Source organism: Pongo pygmaeus, chromosome 3 (assembly GCF_028885625.2).
Source record: "Pongo pygmaeus isolate AG05252 chromosome 3, NHGRI_mPonPyg2-v2.0_pri, whole genome shotgun sequence".
NCBI lineage: Eukaryota > Metazoa > Chordata > Mammalia > Primates > Hominidae > Pongo > Pongo pygmaeus.
The window spans coordinates 47684999-47704296 of record NC_072376.2 but is presented as its reverse complement, the minus strand read 5'-3'; the positions used below and the strand labels follow the sequence as shown (position 1 = coordinate 47704296).

The 19298-nt window shown below is 40.9% G+C and overlaps 1 protein-coding gene across 5 annotated transcripts in view; it reads left to right on the top strand.

Moving 5' to 3' along the window:
* TEC (tec protein tyrosine kinase) overlaps window positions 1–19298 on the top strand; it is a 129667-nt gene that overhangs the window by 61218 nt on the left and 49151 nt on the right. Inside the window, exons 1-2 of one of the 5 annotated variants that reach the window (XM_054485120.2) lie at window positions 10252–10270; window positions 14981–15099. The exons of 2 other annotated variants lie outside the window; for them this stretch is intronic. Coding sequence is in view for 1 of the 3 variants with exons in the window: in XM_054485118.2 (XP_054341093.1) it covers window positions 8752–8781 (30 nt within the window). In the remaining 2 variants the exon portion in view is untranslated. Of the gene's footprint in view, window positions 1–8609; window positions 8782–10084; window positions 10271–14980; window positions 15100–19298 lie in introns of those variants that run through there. 2 more of the 5 variants (XM_054485118.2, XM_054485119.2) reach the window with 2 other exon arrangements.

Here is a 19298-nt window from a genome sequence, read left to right as displayed (position 1 = left end):
CCTTTTCAGCTTCATTCCATATTTTTTCCTCATGGTTCTCTGCTGCTGCAGTCAAACTGTCTGATTCCTGAAACTCTATTTTCATGTTCCTACCACGTGGTGCATTCTTCTGACCTGGAATGCCCATCTTTTTTTGCCTACCTAAACCCTACACATTCTTTAAGGCATGGTTCAAATTCTACCTTTCTTGGATTCCTGTCAACAGTGCAGAAGATCTCTGTCTCCTCCCTTTGAACCCTTGCTCCTCTTTCTTTCTTTGTGGGGTTTTTTTTTTTTTTTTTTTTTTTTTTTGAGACTTAGTTCCACTCTGTTGCTCAGGTTGGAGAGCAGTGGTGTGATTATGGCTCACTTCAGCCTTGACCTCCCGGGTTCAACCAATCCTTCTGCCTCAGCCTCTCTGGTAGCTAGGAGTACAGGTGCATATCGCCATGCCCAGCTAATTGTTTTCATTTTTTTTTTGTAACAACGAGGTCTCCCTATGTTGCCCAGGCTGGTCTTGAACTACTGGGCTCAAGCAATCTACCTGTTAAGCCTTCCAAAGTGCTGAGATTACAAGTGTGAGCCGTCACGCCTGGCCAACTTTTGATATTTTACACTTTTAAATACTGCTTTCTCTGGTGTGTGTGTAGTGGTATTTCACTATATTTTTAACTTGCATTTCTCTTATCACGAATGAAAATGAGCAAGTCTACATGTGTTCACTGTCCATTGACATTTAGTCTCTATCGAAATACCTATTTCTACATTTTGTTTCTTAGGTTTTCTGTCTTTTTCTTATTTGTTTTTCAAAGGTATAAAAAATACATATTCTGAATGAAACTCATCGTGTGTGTGTGGTTTGTACTTTGTGGCTTGTCTAACTCTCTTAATATCTCTTTTTTCTTATTGTGGAAAAATACACATAACATAAAATTTACTCTTGTAACCATTTTAGAGTGTACAATTCAGTAACATTAAGTACATTTATAATGTCATTTAAAAATCACCATTATCTAGTTCCAGAACTTTTTCATCAACCCAAATAGAAACTGTCCCCCTTAAGAAGTCAGTCCCCATTTCCTGTTCCTCCCAGCCCCTGGCAACCACTAATCTACTTCTTGTCTATATGGATTTGACTATTCTGAATATGTTGTATAAGTAGAATCATACAATATGTTACTTTTGTGTCTGGTTTTTTCCACTAAGCATAAGGTTTTCAAGGTTCATTCAAGTTGTAGCATATATTAGTACTTTGTTCCTTTTCATGGCCCCATTGCATGGGTAGACCACATTTTGTTTATTCATTCATCTGTTGGTGGATATTTGGGTTGTTTCCACCTTTTGGCTACTGGAAATAGAACTGATATGAATACTTATGTACAAGTTTTTGTGTAGACATATGTTTTCATTTCTCTGGGATATAGGAGCTGAATTGCTTTGGCTTTGAGTATGTTTAACCTTTTGAGGAATGTTAGACTGTTTCCCAAAGCAGCTGTGACTTCTTACATTCCCACTAGCAGTGTACAAGGGTTCCAATTTCTCCAAATCCTTCTTTACACTTGTTATTTTCTCTCTTGTTGATTATAGCCATCCTAGTGAGTGTGAAGTGGTATCTTATTGTGGTTTTGCCTTTCCCTATGGCTAATACCATTGAGCATCTTTATATGTAGCTTATTTTAAAAAATGCATATAGGCTATAAAACCTCCTGTCTGGTGGGAACCTCCTCTTTATTTGATTTTTAAAATGCAGGGGACAGTGATGTGCTAGTAATAGTATATATTTAGCAACTGGGAGTAGAGGAAGAAGCCCTGATTTTCAGCATTTGCCAATTTTCATGGTGTTAAGTACTCCCACTATGGCAGATCTCCGGCCCCTGCATGATGTCATGGAGCACAGAGCTGGGAACGGCATGCATAGTGGGCTCTCATGTGCTGTCATGAGCTGACTCCAGCACACCAGTGAGTGGAAGGGAGAATCAGGTGAAGTGAGCCTCACTGAGGCTGCCTGCTATTATGCAGGCCAGGCACTGCATAACCCTAGAGGGTGCTATTCACATGTTAGTCTAAAGAGAAGGGGATATAACATTTATTGAGTGTCTACAACTTATTTAATCTTGACCACAGTCTTCTGAGGCAAGTTGTATTATCTTAGTTTTCAGAGAAATCCCAGGGTTAGGGAGCTTAATTAACTAAGTCAATGATTTGCAACTACTAAGTGTCAAAGTTGGCATTTAAACCAGGTCTTTCTTACAGTGAAGCTCATTCTAGTTCACCAACTGTGTCAGGGGTGGGGATCTCCAAGACCACCACCAGGTTTGATGATTTGCTAGCAGGATCATTAGATCCTCATAGGAGCACGAACCCTGTTGTGAACTGCACATGTGAGGGATCTGGGTTTCGTGCTCCTTATGAAAACCTAATGCTTGATGATGTGAAGTGGAATAGTTTCATCCTGAAGTGATCCCCCTCACCCCCGGTCCCTGGAAAAATTATCTTCCACAAAACCATTCCCTGGTGCCAAAAAGGTTGCAGATTGCTGACTTAATAGGACTTAGATAATAGCTGTAGTCATGACTATCATTTATTACAGTGAGGAGATAGATGCAAAGCAAAATCAGCGAAAGGAAAAGGCAAGTGAAGTCTGCAGGAAACCAGGTGCAAGCTTCCAGAGCTTACAAGAGTCCTCTCCTAGTGGAGTCACATAGGGTGGGCTTAAATCCTCCATCCGTGAGCTGTGACAACAGGTGGGATATTGCCTTCCAGAAAACTCATCACTCAGTGTCCAAGGTTTTTAACTGGGAGCTGGTCACATAGGCCCCTCTGCCTAGCAGGTGCCCAACTTCCAGACTCCCAGAAGGCAAGCAGGTGTTCAGCATGAACCATTTTGTTTGTATAAACCGTTAAGACCCCTTGTGGCGCTCATCACTGCTAGAAATCATGGGACCCTCCCCAGATTCAAGTTTCCAGATGCCAGTCAAGGGCCAATCTAGAAAGGCAAGTAAGCCTGGCTAAGAATAGCAGTGTCAGGCCTGCTGTGTTAACTGTTTTCTGCACATTGACCAAATGCAAATATAGGAAAGCAAATTGAGAAGGAGATCCTGTCTGCTTATCATTGTATCCTCCTTCCCCCAGCGCCTGCACAGGACTTGATATGTGGTGGTTTCTAATAATGGCTCCTTGAGTTGTACAGATTCCCATGGATACTCAGCTCCTCCGTGTGTCTGTGCTGCCTGTAAAACGAGTGCCTCTGCGCTTGCAAGTTTCTCTGAGTTAGCCCAAAGTGGCTGTTCTTTCAAATTCTGATGAATTATGACTGTTTATTTTAGACATCTCAGTGTAGCTTCATGAACCCCTACTATGAATTCTCAGTAACTTTTCTCTGCTAAAAAGCCTTCATTTGAAATGCTGAGGCCTGCTATTTGTGTCTCCGGTGGAAATATTGGTTCTTTATTTCCAGAGCCCCAGACACCCTGTCTCAGACTCACTTATACATCAGTGAGCTTTGACTAAAAGTAGAACAGTTTCCTGCACCTGACCCCAGTGTCTGGGTCACATGGGGACCATCATGTTGGGGTTACACCTTCCTTTGTTCTCATGGGCAGGGCTGACTGAATGGTCTGCGCAGTATGCATTTGTGAGAAGCACATTGCAGGGGGCTCTGTGTAGAGGAACAGTTCTGAGAATGAGCAAACTGCTGCTACCATGAGCTGTCTAAAACCCAAGTTTTTGTTTTTGTTTTTTTGAGACAGTCTTGCTCTGTCACCCAGGCTGGAGTGCAGTGGCACAGTCTCGGCTCACCGCAACCTCCGCCTCCCAGGCTAAAGTGATTCTCATGCCTCAGCCTCCCCAGTAGCTGGGATTACAGGTGTACACCACTGTACCCAGCTAATTTTTTCTATTTTTAGTAAAGACAGGGTTTCACTGTGTTGGCCAGGCTGGTCTCCAACTCCTGGCCTCAAGTGATCCCCCTGCTTCAACCTCCCAAAGTGTTGAGATTACAGGTGTGAGCCACTGTACCTGGCCATAAAATCCAAATTCTTTTTATTCTTAGTCACTGTGACAGACTGAGTTAAAGAAAACAAAAGCAACTCACCTCGCCTTTGTCTGGCTGGTTCCGTCAGTTCTCAAGGGAAGTGAAAATTATTTTCCTGCCTGCAGCTTTGCATAGTTATTTTCCCATTGCTTACTTTAATGTAATGGCCGGCAATGTTCTTTTCTATAGTTAGGAAAAGCAGATTTTCTGAAACCAGAAGCACTAGTTCTGATGTCAGACAGTCAGTGTTCAAATCCTGGGTTCTGTCACTCCCTAGCTTATATGATGCTGGGCAAATGAGCATAGCCACTTTCTTCCTCAGTTTTCTCATCTGTAAAACAGAGACAATAAATAGTTACTACCTCAAAGGGTTGTTATGAGGATCAATTGAAATGATAGAACTACAACATGCACTAAATAAATTTAAAGCAAAATTGGCATATGGTAAGCCTTGAAGAAAAGTTAATAATATTGCCATTGTTGTTAAGTTTCAGGATATAAAAATCCATTTTTTTTTTTCTTCTGCCTCCCAGGCTGGAGTGCAGTGGGGCGATTTTGGCTCACTACAACCTCTGCCTTCTGGGTTTAAGCAATTCTCATGCCTCAGACTCCCAGGTAGCTAGGATTACAGGCATGCATCACCACGCCCAGCTAATTTTTGTATTTTTAGTAGAGAGGGTTTTGCCATGTTGGCCAGGCTGGTCTCAAACTCCTGACCTCAAGTGATCTGCTCACCTCAGCCTCCCAAAGTGCTGGGATTACAGGCATGGGCCACTACACCCGGCCTAAAAATCTGTTCTTTTTGATGGTTCACACTGATTTGAGTAAATAAAATTTCTTACTCTCTACCCCATATGCCTTTACATGTTTATTTATTTAAAAATGAAAAACCGAAGATAATTGTTTGAAAGAAGTTCCAGTGTGGTAGGTGGAAACCTGTCCACCTTAAAATAAGCCACAATACTTTGGAATCTGGCCACCTGGGGCTTCCCCTGTGACTCTCCCTGCCTTTGTGAGCTGAGGAACCACTGACTGGGCTGTTGGTTCTCTGGGGAGGAAGGGAATGATTTCTCCTCCCCTCCTCTGGCATGGAGATCCCTCCACAGTCTTTCCCCAGCTTGTCTCTCCAGGTGGAGGCCGGAACATGCCTCCTACCTCACCAGACTCATAACATTCTGCTTCCCGTCCCCTTCCTTAGCCTCCTTCTGGCTGTCTGTGATGCTCCTCTGAGAGCCTGTGTCCTTGCTCCTGGAAGTCCAGTGAGCAGCTGTCTCTCCCTACTGCTTTGATAGCCCACAGCCCTTCTTGCTTGTGCAATAAATAATTAGTGTATATCTCTTCCTGTGAAATCCATGGTTTTCCTGCATCCTTTCTGGCCACTCTTTGTTTCCTTCAAGGGCTGCCCTTTCTCTGCCCACCTCTCACATGTGCATGTTCCTCGGGGTTCCTTCCTGGGGCCTCTTTTCTCGCTCTGTGCTTGCCTTAGAAGACATCATCCTTTCCAGTGGCTTCAGTTAGCTTCTGTGTGCAGATGACTTTCCCAGTCTTTGTTTCCCAGCCTGATATCTATTCTGAGGTCTGAGTTCTCACAGGTGTCTCAAATTCAAATGTCTGAAAAGAATCTCAAGATGTCCCCCACCCCTGTAATCTCTAGTTCAGTAATTGGCACCATGGTCTACCCAGTTGCTTGTGCCAGGAACCTGAGAGTCTGTCTCAACTTATCCCTCTCCTCACCCTCTCTTGTCTGGACTCTCAACAGGTTCCATTGGTTCCACCTTCTAAATATATCTCAGTCCTGCTCTCTCTCCTCCCATCTGTGCCACCACCATGATCCAAACCACCATTACCTCTCTTGGGTGAATACAGTAGCCTCTGTATCAGTTAGGATTGGGTTATGCTATGTACCACACACAATCCCTAAGTAGTAGTTTAAACAAGATAAAGTTTCTTCTTTTTCTCAGTGTGGAAAAACCAAACCAAAAACTGGAAGTGGGCTGTCTAGAACTGCTATGGTGGATACAATCCAGCGATCCTGGATCCTGTCTTTCCTCTCCATAGTCCTAGCTTATCTTTTGTTTTTGCCAAAGATGGCTCCAGCCATCTTGTCTGAATTGCAAGCTGGAGGAAGGAAGAAAGACAGAAAAGCAAGAAGGGACATCTCCCACCAGAGTCAGATCCCTTTAGCAGCTTTGCCTTATGTTCCATACAAGACTTCTGCCTATATCTCATTGACCAGAACTTAGCCACATGGCTATACTTAGTTGCAAAGGGAGCTTAGAAGTACAGTCTTTTATTCTGAGTACCAAGGTACCCACCTAAAAATCAGGGTTCCATTATTAGTGGGAAATAGATGTCGTAAGCAGACAACTAGCAATTTCTGCCACATCCTAATGGGCTCCTCTTTCCACTCTTGCTCCTCTCCAGTCTGTTGTACCCAATGGCTGAGTGATCTTTTAAAAACACAAATACGATCATGTCTCTCTCCTGCCTAAAACCCTACAAGAAATTATTATCCCAATTTTAATCTCAAAAGTCCTCAACATGGCCTATGGGACACTGTGTGGTCCAGCAGCCTGCCAACCTGTCCACATTGATCTGCAATTCTTTCTCCTCACTCCTCACTCCCCGCCCCCCAGCCCACCTGTTTTTCAGTTCTTTGAAGGTACCACCTCCTTCCCATGTTGAAGCATGTACATTACCTATGTCCTTTCTCTAGAACCCGTGTATTCCTTCCCTTGAATGGCTAACTTCTCCCCCTCTTTGAGGTTTCAGCTTAACTATTACTTCCTTGGTATATTTGCTGTGATCTTCCAGATTAGATTAGATTTCCCTGTATAATGTCATTCTGCACTTTTACTTTGCACCACCTATCTCTATTTTGTTTTAATACATTATTAATACAATTAGTTTTTCAGTCTCTTTCTCTCATTCTCATTTATAAGCTTCACAGAGCAGGTGAAGGCATCACTTAACCCAGTACTCATCCTCCTTCAGAGGGTTGTTATGGGGATCAGTTGAAATGATACATCTACAACATGCACTAAATAAATTTAAAGCAAAACTGGCATATGGTAAGCCTTGAAGAAAAGTTAGTAATATTGCCATTGTTGTTAAGTTTCAGGATATAAAAATCCATTCTTTTTGGCCAGGCGTGGTGGCTCGCGCCTGTAATCCCAGCACTTTGGGAGGCCGAGGTGGGTGGATCACGAGGTCAGGAGTTCGAGACCAGCCTGGCCAATGCGGTGAAACCTCATCTCTACTAATAAAATACAAAAATTAGCCAGGTGTGGTGGTGCGTGCCTGTAGTCCCAGCTACTCGGGACGCTGAGGCAGGAGAATCGGTTGAACCCGGGAGGCGGAGGTTGCAGTGAGCCGAGATCGTGCCTCTGCACTCCAGCCTGGGTAACAGTGTGAGACTTTGTCTCAAAAAAAAAAAAAAAAATCCTTTCTGTAGCCCAGACTGGAGTGCAGTGGTTGTTGAATGATTGAATGGAATCCAGGTTCAAGGAAAATATGATAGATTTGTTTTGTGTCATATGAAAGAGATGTAAATGAAAGAGGTAAGGAGAGATGTCTTCCTGGGTAGTTTAGAGATATAGATTCAAGATGCAAGTGAGAAGTTGGTGTTAGAGAAGTAAATTTGGAATCGTCGGATCTGGTTCATTTAATGCTGTTTATCCTGAAAGGAGGTGTCTTCCTGAGAGGACATGCTGTGGGCTTTGAAGCCAGGCAGATCTGCTCTGAATCTGGATCTGTCATTACCAGCTATGAAATTGGGCAGTTGATGAAACTTTCCAAGTCTCAGTTTCTTCACCTGTAAAAGGAGAAAATACCTGCCCTGCCAGGCCATTTGTATGTAAGCCTCTGGCCAATAGAATATTAGAAACCTTTCTGTCCATCGGCTTCAAAGATGCTTTAAGAATGAAAACATTTCTACCTTAAAAACCGAGACAATGGGAAACATTATTTTCTTTATCATCTCCTCGGTACCTTTGAGTATATATTTTGCATAGTGAAAATCAAGACTGGCCTCTGGGATTAGAAACAGAAGGGTTCTGTGGCCTTTTTTAGTTAGTTTTTTTCTTTTCTTTTTTTTAATTTAAATATACTTCTATTGTGTGAAGGAGAGAAAAAAAATATTTTTCCCCCTTGCCTATCTTAGTTTTTCCAGCTGGGGCCTTTTAAATTAGACCACCAAAAGAGAGATTAACAAGAGAAAAGCATAGAATTTTTATTTAGTAATTTTTACATGTACGTGGGAGCCTTCACCAGGAAAATAAAGACCCAGGGAGGTTGTAAGGGTTGAAAGCTTATATATTATGTTGGACAAAGAATAGTAAATTGGTAAATTGTAAAGATGTGATAGGGAAAAGGAGTTGGGGCTATTTTGAGAGCTTCTAGCTAATGGGGTTCCAGTACCAGGTTGGCTAGCAACCCTGTCCTGATGCGAAATGCAGGGTAGCTGGACATGAATGTCTATAGTGTCCCTTTCCGGGGGTACTTCTTTAGCCTGGAGGATGGTTTTATGCCTAGTAGCCCACCTGGAACCTGGGGACTCCCTCACATGGGGAACTTTTTTATCTTATTTATCTGGCAGCCGCTGTTGTGGCTCTTGTCTGACCCATGTCCAGCTTACACCTGCCTGACCATCACCCTGGCGCTGGGAGCCTGACTTGATATTCCCCCCAGGATCCCTGGGAAAGCGTGGCCTGAGGCAGCTGCAGCCATTGGTTCTTCAGATGAAAGGTGGAAACTCAGTACATCACCAGGTAGGAAATGAGTTCAGAGATTTTTACTTACAGATCTTGGACAGGAAGGGTGGAATGGGTTGGGAGGGCAGTCCTCCATCTCCGGGTTGCATGAGGCAGGAATGGAGTCAGGCAGAGAGAAAATGCGTGTGGGAATTGGCAGTATATATAAGGGGTAGGGGTCACTTTAAGATCCTGGGCAAAGGCCTGAATGGTGCTTTTAAGGGAAGCTTCGATAAAGTGGGGAACCCCGTCTGCTAGACAGGAGAGATGCCTTTAAATTCTTATCTCTGGCTGCTGGCCTGAGCCATTTGGGTGTGGTGTGGAACTAGAACTGTCAAGGGTGACTGAGCCCTGCTTTGGGTATGAAAAAGTTGAATCTATTCAAAATGGATGCTGAGGCAACATGAAAGTATACGAATTCACTTCAGGACTAGGACAGTTAATTGTGGGAAAGTAGCAAGATGAGGACTAGTATAACAAGGTTTGTACAGCTTTCCCTCAGCCTCAACTCGCCATCTCTGGTGATAAGAATGAATGTCTTTCGTCCTCCTGGTACAAGGAGGGCACCTTTTTCATGGGAGTTAATCTCATGCTTTCAAGAAGAACCAGGAAGGTCACAGTGCCCTTCTTGCATGTGCTGTTTTTTTTTAAGTGCCTTTAACTCAATCCATATGCCAAAGTAGCATATTTTTGGGTGCTTACCATGTGCCAAGCATGGTCTTATGTGCTTTGTAAGTATTAACTTTAATCCTGTGGACTGTATGAGGCAGATACAGTTACTATTCCCATTTTACGGATGATGAAACTGAAGAACAGAGAGGTTGAGTACTTTGCTCAAGGTTGCAGAGTGGGCATGTGGCAGAGCTGGGACCGCAGCCCATGCAGCCTGATTCCCAGAGCTCTGAACCATTGTACTGCACTGCCTCTGGATAGCTTTGTGATATTTTTTAGGTGACCAAATTGTGTGTTTATAGAAGGATCAGACATATATTAATCTTTATATTCACTGGAATATGACTTAGCCGTCAAGACAGCCTGACAAACTGGCAAAATATGTCTTTGTAACATTACTCTTATACTTTGAAGAGGAATTTTTGATCAAAGATGCTCCCTGCTATCGTGTGTTAAATGCTGTGAGTTACCAGAGATCAATTGTTCCTAACGTAAAAAGGAAGTGCTAATCTAGTCACTGGCTGGCTCAGTATTGGTTTCATACTGTAAGATAGAACTAAAATAACAGCCTCAAAGGGTAAAAATAGTGGAGTCACATGAAGCATCAACCGTCACTTTAAAAACAGAATTGTAAGACCCATGAGGAAAGGTTAATTTCTTTTTCTGTTTGAAAAGAGTGGATGTTGGTAGACACTGGTCATTTCTATTATGGCCTCGTGTAATTTTAGAAAACTGATACTTGTCATGACCTGAGGAAACATCTCATTCATGGCTTTTATAAGACATAGTCAAATTCAACATCTATTCTCAGAAGATCTTTCTTGGAGTCTAGAAGGTAGGTGCGAGGATCTTTCCTTAATCAAAACTAGTGGCTTTCGCTTTTATGTTTCCTAAGGGCTAGTATGCTTTTCAAAAATAATATTAGTAGCTAAATTGATCAAACACTTAAACCGTTTGTCAGCGTTCTTCCAAAAGCTTTACATGAATTGACTCTTCGAATTCTTACTGCAATCATATGAAGTTCTGATGCTATTATTCATCCCATTTAATAGCTAATGAAATGTAGGCACAGAGAGGTTTAGTAACTTGTTCAAAGAGATACAGTGAGTAAATAGCAGAGCTGAGATTCAAACTCAGACAGCTGGGCTTCAGACTTTTTGCTTTTAAGCAGTAAGCTCTATTATAGAGGCCTGCTGGTTCTTAGCCCGGGGAGATCTAAGACGTGTAAACCAGGATGCCTGCCCACACTGAGTAGGGATCTTCCCCACCCAGTCTACTAACTTGCATGCCAGTCTCCTCTGGAAACACCATCACAGACACAATCAGAAGGAAAGCTTTACCAGCTCTCTAGGCAGTCCTTCTTCCAGTCAAGTTGATACCTAAAGTTCACCATCACACCTTCCAAGACTGGTTGCTGCATAGGTGCTATAATGTGGTATCTCTGTACCACCAGAAGGGAGGTGAGGCGGGGGTAAGGAAGAGAAAAGCAGACAGATAAAGCTTCTGTTGCAGGTGCTGGTGGGCACTCAGTGAGTGGCGTGGCTATTGGACAGTGGGGATTCTGTATTTTGCACTGTGGGGGCATCTCTCAGAATGGCCAGATATTCCGCAACAGGGATGAATGAGAATTTCACTAGAGTAATTGAGAGTTAGTTGCATTAGCAAGAGCAAACTAAGAGGGGACGAATAGTTTAATTATGGCTCCTAGCTGTGATAGCCAGCAAAGAGTACAGCATTGCAGCCTAGATTTCTGTATCTTATTCATTTGCCCTTGATCAGTTTGTTTAACTCAGTGCCCCATTTACCCAGCAGTAAATTGCAGATGCTAAATGACTCATTACTTCGGCAGAGTCAGTGGTTCTGTAATTAATTATGGAGCACTTTAAGATTGATGAATGCAAGGAGCTGTGCACACATGACCTGTACGAGCAGTTGTATAAACATCGGGATTGTTGTTGTTTCTAAGGCTTGCTTCCTGTTCTGAGCCCAGTGTGCACTTTACCACAAAGGACAGCAAAAGCTTTATTAGTGGCAATTAAGAAATGTGCCATCTCTACTTTTACTGGTTTATAATGGGCTCTTTCTCCATTCTCAAAAAAAAAGTTTGTAAGTAGATTCAGCTACAACTTTGATCAGGCTTTAAAAAATATTTGAGAAGTGTTTTTTAACCTTTTATCATAGAATATTTACAACTTACTGAACAGTAGACAGAATAATACAGTGAACCCCGTGTACCCATCACCCAACCAAGTAACCCTAGTCACACTTCCTGCCACCTCATTATCTATAACAAATCCCTTCTACTCCCATTGTCTTGCAGAAACCACATCATTTCTTCTACAGATGGTTCAGTATTCATCTGCAGAAGTCAGGGAGCCCCCAGCTTAAGCAGAATCTTAGTGCCATCATCACACTCCTAAATATCAACAGAACTTCCTTAATATCATCAAGCACTCAGTCAGTGGAAGAAATTGTTTTAAGAATAATTTTATCTACAGAATGTTCACAGTTGGTGGGTTGTATTACAAAAGTTTGCTGTAAGTTGGTTATTTGCAACACCAGTTGAATGAACATTCCTGTAGAAACTGTAGTAAAAGCAGCGATTGGCCAGCGTTAAACCCACAAAAACCCATGGAATACATAATGAAGCAATTCTGTATATTTCTCTTTGAGTATTTTACTGAGGGGAGAGTTGATGGGCAATTCACCGTCTGCTACTAGAGACCTGGCTCTAAAATATATTTTCTCTTTCTTGTGGGTGTTATTATGGTGATTCCTTCTCCCTGTGCCCACTTCCTCACTCCCCCCAACTCTCATCATCTACTCATCAAACTTCCCATTAGAGAAGCGAGAGGAAGAAACTTTACCTGGTATGGCTGACTGTATTCATTGAAAACAAGGAGGGGATGTTTCTCCTTTGGGAGGTAGCAAAGGGTATAGGGAAGCTGCCATTATATGCAGTTTAGTATTTTAAAGGCATCTAGAAAACAAACTGCAATGTGATCTCTTTAACTTTGAAGAGAACTAGAGAGATATATAGGGCCAAGTAGCAGCTGATTTAAAGACCAGGTTAATTTTCTGCTTTCACAGTTCCCTAGCAAAGCTCAGTTCAGTTTTAAGTAATTTATATTTCCAGTTCATAATTGTGTGCGTGCCTCTGTGCCCTCCACTAACATCAGATAAACAGGGAGTGGGGCTCGTCTTTGTAGAAGAACTGGCTAGATATGGGCAGGGTAGAGGCAAAGTTTCCAAGAGGCTGTGAGCCTTTCGATGCACCTTTCCAGAAATCCAGCCCCAAGGGAAGGCTTTAGGAGAATTGACACAGGGTTTCCCACCCTCAGGGCTGTCATTGCTCTGGGTTATCACTTCATCAATCCATTGGTCATGGTTGGGATACCAGGAGGTGGGGTGGGAGTGCTGTTCCCCCTTGGGCTGCAGTGGTAGGTTTTGTTCCACAGATTTGGCCGTTGTGTATTTGGATTACTTGCTGCCCCTGCCACCCACCATCTATCCCGGAAATTGCATTTTCTATGTTGCCCCATTTGCCATCTGTAACGCTCACCCACCAGAAACTTACAAAGCTTATCTCTCCCAAGTTCCTCTTGATAAGAAATCATGTTTATGTGATTCTAGTTATTTCCACTTTCATAAAGATATAAAGTATCATTAAAAAAAAAAAAAAACCCTAACACATGAAGTGCTTACTGGACAGCCTCAGAACACACACACACTCCTACTAGAGAAGCAAAGTGCTACTAGTCAGTATTAACCATAGAAACCTAAGAACTGAAACCTAGGCTAAAGGGCCTTCCTTCTTTTTTGTTGCTAAGAAAAACAAAACAAAACAAAAACAAACAAAAAAACAGGCCGAAAGATGCTCACTAACATATCCAATGATAACCATCTCTCCCTTGACAGTAGTTACGTTTATCTCTGAAGATTGAAATGGGACAGTTACTGTGTCACTTGGGTATTCCTATGTGCAGCAGTACACTTTGGTGGAATAGAGAGGAGAGGAAGCAGAGTCTGGGATTACTTCCAGGAAGCAGGTCCTGGAGATTCCTGGCATGCCTGTGCCTACCTGGTGTGGTATAGGTCTGAGAGAGCTGCAGCAGAAGAAAGAAAAAAGATAGAAGATAAAAAATATGAGCAAAAACGCTTCTTGAAAACGGCGTAGTTAAGAAAAAGTGGTGGTGCTGGTTATGCTCTTCAGGAGGCCGAGGTGGGAGGATCGCTTGATCCCAGGAGTTCAGTCTGGGCAATGTAGCAAGAACCCTATCTCTTAAAAAAAAAAATCAGAAAAAAAGGAAAAGAAAAAGTGGTGGCTACAACTGGATATTGTGAAATTAGACCTGAGAAGAGTCTAACTGCTCAACAATTCCACTTAGTTGAGTCTCCTGCTATTTATTTATTCATTCATTCATTGACTTATTCAACAAAGTTATTGGGCACCTGCTAGGTGCCAGGTTGCCAGGTGCCAGGCTCTGCTGCAGGTGCTGGAGAGGGAGTGGCTGTGCCTTTGCTGAGCTTCCAGTTGGTGACCTTTGTTAGGCCTGCCTTGAAGAAGGGGTGATAAAGAAAAGGCTAGGACCAAGCAGCAGCCTTGGTAGGAGGTGTTGAATTTATTTTATTTATTACTCATTTTCATTTAAGACTGAGTGAATCAAATGGATGGGTGAGTTCTTTCTAAGATGGAATAAATACTAGGGCAGAGCCTTCATTTAAATGAGGCTGATCAGTTACCTACTTCTGGCCCATTATAAACCAGAGTTATTTTGCTTAATCTTTCTACTCATTTTTTTTCTTTTACCATTGTTGTTATTGCAGTTTTAAGCTTATGATTTAGAACATTAAATTATTACCAAAGAATTTTATAGTTTCCAAGTATCCCCAGACTTCAGGGTTTCCGAGAGCAGGGACCATATTTTTTTCAGCATTATACAGGTATGCTCCAATAACTGCACGTATTTAAATTGCATTATTTGATGAATTTTCACATTAGGTATACATCCATGAAACCGTCACTACAACTGAAATACTGAGTATGCCCATAACCCCTAAAAGTTTTCTCATGCCACTTTATCTTCATACCTCCCTCTTCATGCCTACCATCCCTAGGTAATCGCTGATCTAATTTTTGACATGATAGATTAGTTTGCATGTTCTAGAATTCTAGAATAAACAAACTCATATAGCAGGTACTCTTTTTTAGACTAGCTTCTATCACCCAGCATATTATTTTGACATATATTCTTTTGGTTATAACAACATTGCATTTCTTTTTATTACTGTGAAGTACTCCATTGTATGGCTATACCACAATTTGTTTCCCCTGTTGATGGATGTTTGGGTTGTTTCCAGTTTTGGGCTATTATAAATAAAGCCACTATGAAAGTTTTTGTGTCAGTCTCTGTGTGGACATATGCTTCCATGCCTTTTGTGCTTAGTGCATTATTTAGCATATAGTATATACTCAGCAAATGTTGTCCTGAGTGGTTGTTAGACTTCACCTGCACATCTTTTATGGTCTTACTCTGTCACCCAGGCTGGAGTGCAGTAGTGCCATCATAGCTCACTGCAGCCTTGAACTGAGTTCAAGCAATCCTCCTGCCTCAGCCTCTCGAGTAGCTGGGACTACAGACAGGTGCACACCACTACATCTGGGTAATTATTAAAATTTTTTTTGTAGAAACAGAGTCTTCCTATGTTGCCCAAGGTGGTCAACATAGCAAGTGTTATGTTGCTGGGATTACAGGCATGAGCCACTGTGCCCTGCGTTGCCTACATTTCTATGGTCATTGATAAATAAGACCAAATTATTTTTAAAAATAGTTATTTAAAATATTATTCTGTTTTAAGAGAAAGAATGGTTCTGCTATTATCCTATTTCCCTAGTTTGTTCTGTGATATTTTATGCATTGTAGTCAAACTTAACTGTTTACTCCTATATTTATTGAGTTCCTGGAATATTTACTGAATTCATCCTTAAGGAGAAAGTGAAAAACTATTGGTATGTTACCTAATGAAGCAATGTAAATGCCAGTGAAATATTTAAAAGATCTGTATTAAATTTTTTTTTTATTGAACTGTATAACAAAATTAGAGAGTATATAATATTAAAAATTAAGGCTGTATATATGGGAAAAAAGTTTAAATGCTGAAAAATTGTATAAATCTTATATTTAAAGGCAAAAACAAACCAAATAACTGAGAGTAAGTGATTGTGAGGGTCCAGATAAATTGTGCTATGTGCCTGTGAGCATCTCACAATTAATCTTGAAAATAATCTAGGAGATAGGTTATGTTAATTTAATAATTTTAAGATCCCCATTTACAGATAAGGAAATAGAGACTAGAAGAGGTTATTTAATTTGCATGGGGCCACAGAGCTGGCATTTAAACAGCTTGCTGGGCACTGAAGCCTGGGTGCTCAGTCATTATGTCATATGGACTCTGCTGTGTTAAAACATTGAGACAATACTGAAAATACTGTGGCATGTTCAATAAATTTTTTAAAAAGTCCCCTAGCAGCATAGTCAATTGCTGTATATATTATTTACATACATGTCTCTGAAAGTCAGTCAACTTTACAAGTTCTTCATCAGTTTTAAACTTTCCTAATAACTTCTGATTTTATATTTAGGGTAACATTTTTGTAGTTTTCCCATCATTTACATTTGCCAGCCTGTTTCTAGTCACTTCTTATTAGTCTCAGGAGACAGCAATATCCAGTCTTTTTTCCTTTAACAATCAAATCACCATTGTCTTTTGCACTTGAGGCTCTTTGGCACTCTGGATCCAGTTGTGATCCACAGATAATGCTCTATGATTATCTTTCTATTTCTTGCCTGAAATTGTAAATAACTTTGGGAACTTTGATTCGTCTTGCTAGGCTGTCAAAATGCTATCCATGACTTATTTCCTACCTCGATTATAAATGCTTTGTAGGTAGGAAATCTATCCCATATTTCTTTGGTTCTTGCTAAAGAGGTTTCTGACATCACATTGGTCTGAAATCCTGGAGTCAGAGAAATTTGCCTGTCAGTAAAATTCCAAGTGAACCTGGGAAGATCATTTTAGCAGACACATGGAGAGTAAGAGGGTTTTGTTAATGTGTAATGATAAATTGAAATTTGTTGTAGAGGGTGCCTCTGTGGGCTTGTGTTTCTTTAGAAATTGGCTCCATGAAGGCTTAAAGTTTAGATGTGGCAGTTAGTAGAGCTAATTCAGGTTTTTAAATGGGAAAATTCATAGTTATAATCTGATAAACACTCACCTGGCATTTCAGACCATATTGAACAAGTCTCTAGTCAGCATACATACCACTAGAATTGCAGGAAAAGTACTTAAGACAAATGAAGTATTTACATGTTACTGCTTTCAAATCTAAATATTAACGTTTGTGGTGGTAGTTAGTACCCTACGTCCCATGATGCTTAGCTCCGAGTGCTAAACAGATGGTAGATATTTCATATACTAAATATGGCCAGGGACTGTCCTCCCTCACAGATCTGCGAAGTGGGAGTCCTTTCTGTTGCTGTCACCTAGTGTCAGTTTCCCACAGGTGTTTTTGCTCTTGCCGTTTTTGGAGAGGTAACATGGTATAGTGGTCATTGGAAGGCTTAAACAAGTTGATATGCATAACCCATAGGACAGTACCAGGCACACAGTGCTATTATAAGTCTTACCTATTATTATTTATTATTTGAATATGGGTTAAATCAGATACTATGATTTAGTGTATTTCCATTCACCACATGGAATCTGATCATTTTGCATCTTTGCTGCCAGATTCAGATCCCAAATGCCAACACTGAGTTTCATAGAAATTCTTATTTCCTAGTGAGACATTTCCCTATGCACTACTCTAGGCTGAAAATGTGTCCAGGTGGGAGATCTATCTCCAGAAGCCAAATGTTGCCATAAAAATCCATTGTCTATTTCTGCGTTTTCTGTATCTTTTCAGTATGTGTTGAAACCTGGGGGGTGGGGATAAGTAGGCATTTTGGATTTGTCTGGAAATGCTTACGTCTCAGGAGAGGTGGCTGAGAGTTAGTGTGTGTAACCTTTATGGGGTTTTACCTGAACATATCCCTATAGATTGAATCTTGTTATGTGTAAGTCAGTGTTCCCAGTGTGCTCTTCACACATGTGTTGGGAGGTGTGTTAGGCAGGCCTGATGGTCGAGGAATACAGTGACAGCTACAAAATAACAAATGTCAAGGAATGTTAGAATTCAAAATAAAGAGATAATTTCAGCCAGTGTTGCCCAAATTTCAGCCGTTATATATACTACTTACACGAATTTGCCATATATGTGCCATCTGTAAAGCACTATTTATTTAATGTTTTCCTTTAAATAATTTAATGTTTTTTTCCTTAGACACAATTATTTGAAAAGGAAACTGTATCAGTCAGTAAATAGAAAACCACGAATAAAAGGTAATCATAAAACTATATACAGTAATTACAAATGTTTATCCAAGTTTCACCTAAAACCACCTCAGCTTGAGATATTTAACTGATCTTTTTCCTGGCAATTTATGCCTGTGTGTGCGCGTGTGCATGGGCACACACACACACACACACACACACACACACACGCACATACACACCTTGTTATATTGCTGTATACTTTCCATCAAGCATCATCATAAGAAAACATTTTCTTTAAAGTTCTAGTACTATTAAAAAGAATTCCTTTTAGTCCTGTATGTATTGACCTGAGATGTCTATGGTATATAAAAGTGAAAAAAATGCAACACACTCCCAAATATAAATGAAAGTACTTGTATAAGTATGTGAATGCACACATACGTGTGCATGTTTGTGTCTGTGTATGTATGTATGTATAGCATACATACATACATATGCTTGTATGAGTATTCTAAATACTCATACAGTGTAGAGAGAACACTTGAATTGTTAAATTACTTTTGAGAGGTATTGGAATGACTGGGAAGAAGGTTTGCTGCTGCTTGTTGTAGTGAGCATGGAAAAAATTAAATAATGAAGATTATAAAGGAAAAAACCCTCAGAAACCACCATAGCACTCCTTGGGAAACACTGATTTAGTTCAGCATGTCTCTTTATCAGTAAAAAATCTGACGCATTGAGTAGCTGAGGTGTGGAGTACTCTTAATCTAGAATATATTATTCAAGATAGCTAACTGCTATAACTTACAATACTCTGAAACTCCTGCCTTACCACAATAGAAAGTTTCTTTCTTCCTTACGTTATATATAACTGCCTTCTACATGATGATTCAGGGACCCAGGACTCTTCCGTTTAATGGCTTCGTTGTTTTTCAGTCCCCACAATCTTTCAGTGGATCTTTTGAGTCCAATAGGGCGACAAGGAAGGGGATGGAACAGGAAGGATAGCGTGAAAGGTTTTGGAGGATGGGAAGTAATGTTATGTCACTTCTTTCCATGCCCCCTTGGCTAGAACTCAGTCTTATGGCCTCACCTAAGTGCACGGCAGATGAGGAAGTGCAGTCTAGCTGAGCCAACTCCCCAGAAAGAGGAGGAAAAATGTGGCAATCAGAGATCACTAGCATAGTCCTTGCTCCAAGGGAATTTGTAATCTTTGGATTGAATTTATTAATTTTGGCATTCCTTGAATTCAGAAGTCTATTACATGAAACTTAGGCAGTAAGAGATCTGTATACATTTATTTTTACACAATGTATTGTAATTCCTACTAATGTTAAGAATTAAACCATTTAAATCACTTTTAGACTTAATTCAAAACACATAGGTTAGTAAGTTTTGCTTTCAACTGTAATAAAACACACCTGGTGATAGGTTTTAGCTCTGGGGCCACAAAGGAGAGTTGTGAAGAGGGTTGCCAGGAGGTATGG